The sequence below is a fragment of the Sceloporus occidentalis genome, unplaced genomic scaffold (assembly GCF_023333645.1).
Source record: "Sceloporus occidentalis isolate IW3139 unplaced genomic scaffold, rSceOcc1.0.p SCAF_82, whole genome shotgun sequence".
NCBI classification, from domain to species: domain Eukaryota; kingdom Metazoa; phylum Chordata; class Lepidosauria; order Squamata; family Phrynosomatidae; genus Sceloporus; species Sceloporus occidentalis.
Window position 1 is genome coordinate 3510638 of NW_028317062.1, and position 1261 is coordinate 3511898.

At 42.3% G+C, this 1261-nt stretch overlaps 1 protein-coding gene across 1 annotated transcript; it reads left to right on the top strand.

The window, feature by feature from the left end:
- Nucleotides 1-291: 291 nt before the first annotated feature.
- On the top strand, nt 292-780 carry LOC149285275 (twist-related protein 2-like). Its single transcript, XM_089495644.1, has one exon. It carries the CDS (start codon nt 292-294, stop codon nt 778-780), a length of 489 nt encoding a protein of 162 aa, XP_089351770.1.
- The last annotated feature ends 481 nt before the right edge of the window (nt 781-1261 follow it).

Here is a 1261-nt window from a genome sequence, read left to right on the forward strand (position 1 = left end):
ATTTCTTGCGAGATCCCTCCTTACATCCCAAAATGAGGAGTGAAAGAAAAAAGGGAAGGATTGGAACATTACTCAGGAAGACTGCTGAGTTTAGGAGCACACACTCTCTGTTTGAGTCTGCTGGGAAGTTCTTCTGACTATACCCAATAGCTACCTCGCCTCCCACTTTTTTAGGTAACCACATCTTCTCTCACATTCAAGGTCCTGTCAACCTTACTAGCACATCCTCTCACATTCACCTGGAGGAAAATCTTATCAAGAGTTCAGACAGCAAGTGCCAGTCCATCCGACATGAAGGAAGAAGGAGTATGTCCTGACTCCCCTGAAGGAAGCCTGGTAACCAGCGAGGAAGAGGCTGAACGCCAGCAGAGGAAGGCCATGCGTAAGCGCACAGTACTGGTAGGCAAGGAAGCTGATGGGAGGCAGCCCGTTTCACCACCCTGTAAGCGTAATAAGAGGAGCCCGCATATTGAAACCTATGAGGATGTACACACTCAGAGAATCATTGCCAACGTGAGGGAGCGACAGCGCACCCAGTCTCTAAATGATGCCTTTGCAGAACTGCGGAAGATCATACCTACTTTGCCATCTGACAAACTGAGCAAGATACAGACCCTGAAGCTGGCTTCACGCTATATTGATTTCCTCTACCAGGTCTTGCAGAGCGATGAACTGGACCACAAGATTGCCAGCTGTAACTACCTTGCCCATGAAAGGCTCAGCTATGCCTTCTCCGTGTGGAGAATGGAAGGTGCCTGGTCTATGTCAACGTCTCACTGAGCTCTCAGGTGATGCCCCTTTGCTTGATGTTGAGAAGGTATGTGAAAATACTGCCCCGTTCCTCAGGCACAGAATGCTTATGTCATGTCTGCATTAAATTACACGTGTCCAAAGAATGCAATGTCTTATGACCCATAATTTGGATGATTATATATATATATATATATATATATATATATATACTCATAACTTTTTTCCATTTGGTGCTTCCAGAATAATTTATTTAATCATTATAAAATCATCCCAGTGTATTGGTGATAAATAAAATAAAGGCTATATATATGAATTTAGTCAATATCAACATAATTGAAAATCAAGTGCAATGGTGAATACAACAAGTGTATCAAACATAGATGTTAAGAATGGCTATAATTCTATAAACGCCATACCCCATTATATTTTGAGGTTTCCATCTATAGTGACACCAAGAACCCTTGCCCACAGTAACATCTGTTAATTTTGGTGTGTTTATTATTAGTTA

Bases quoted from the DNA above. Each gene is read 5' to 3' on its own strand.
- LOC149285275 (XM_089495644.1), top strand. From the start codon at position 292: ATGAAGGAAGAAGGAGTATGTCCTGACTCCCCTGAAGGAAGCCTGGTA.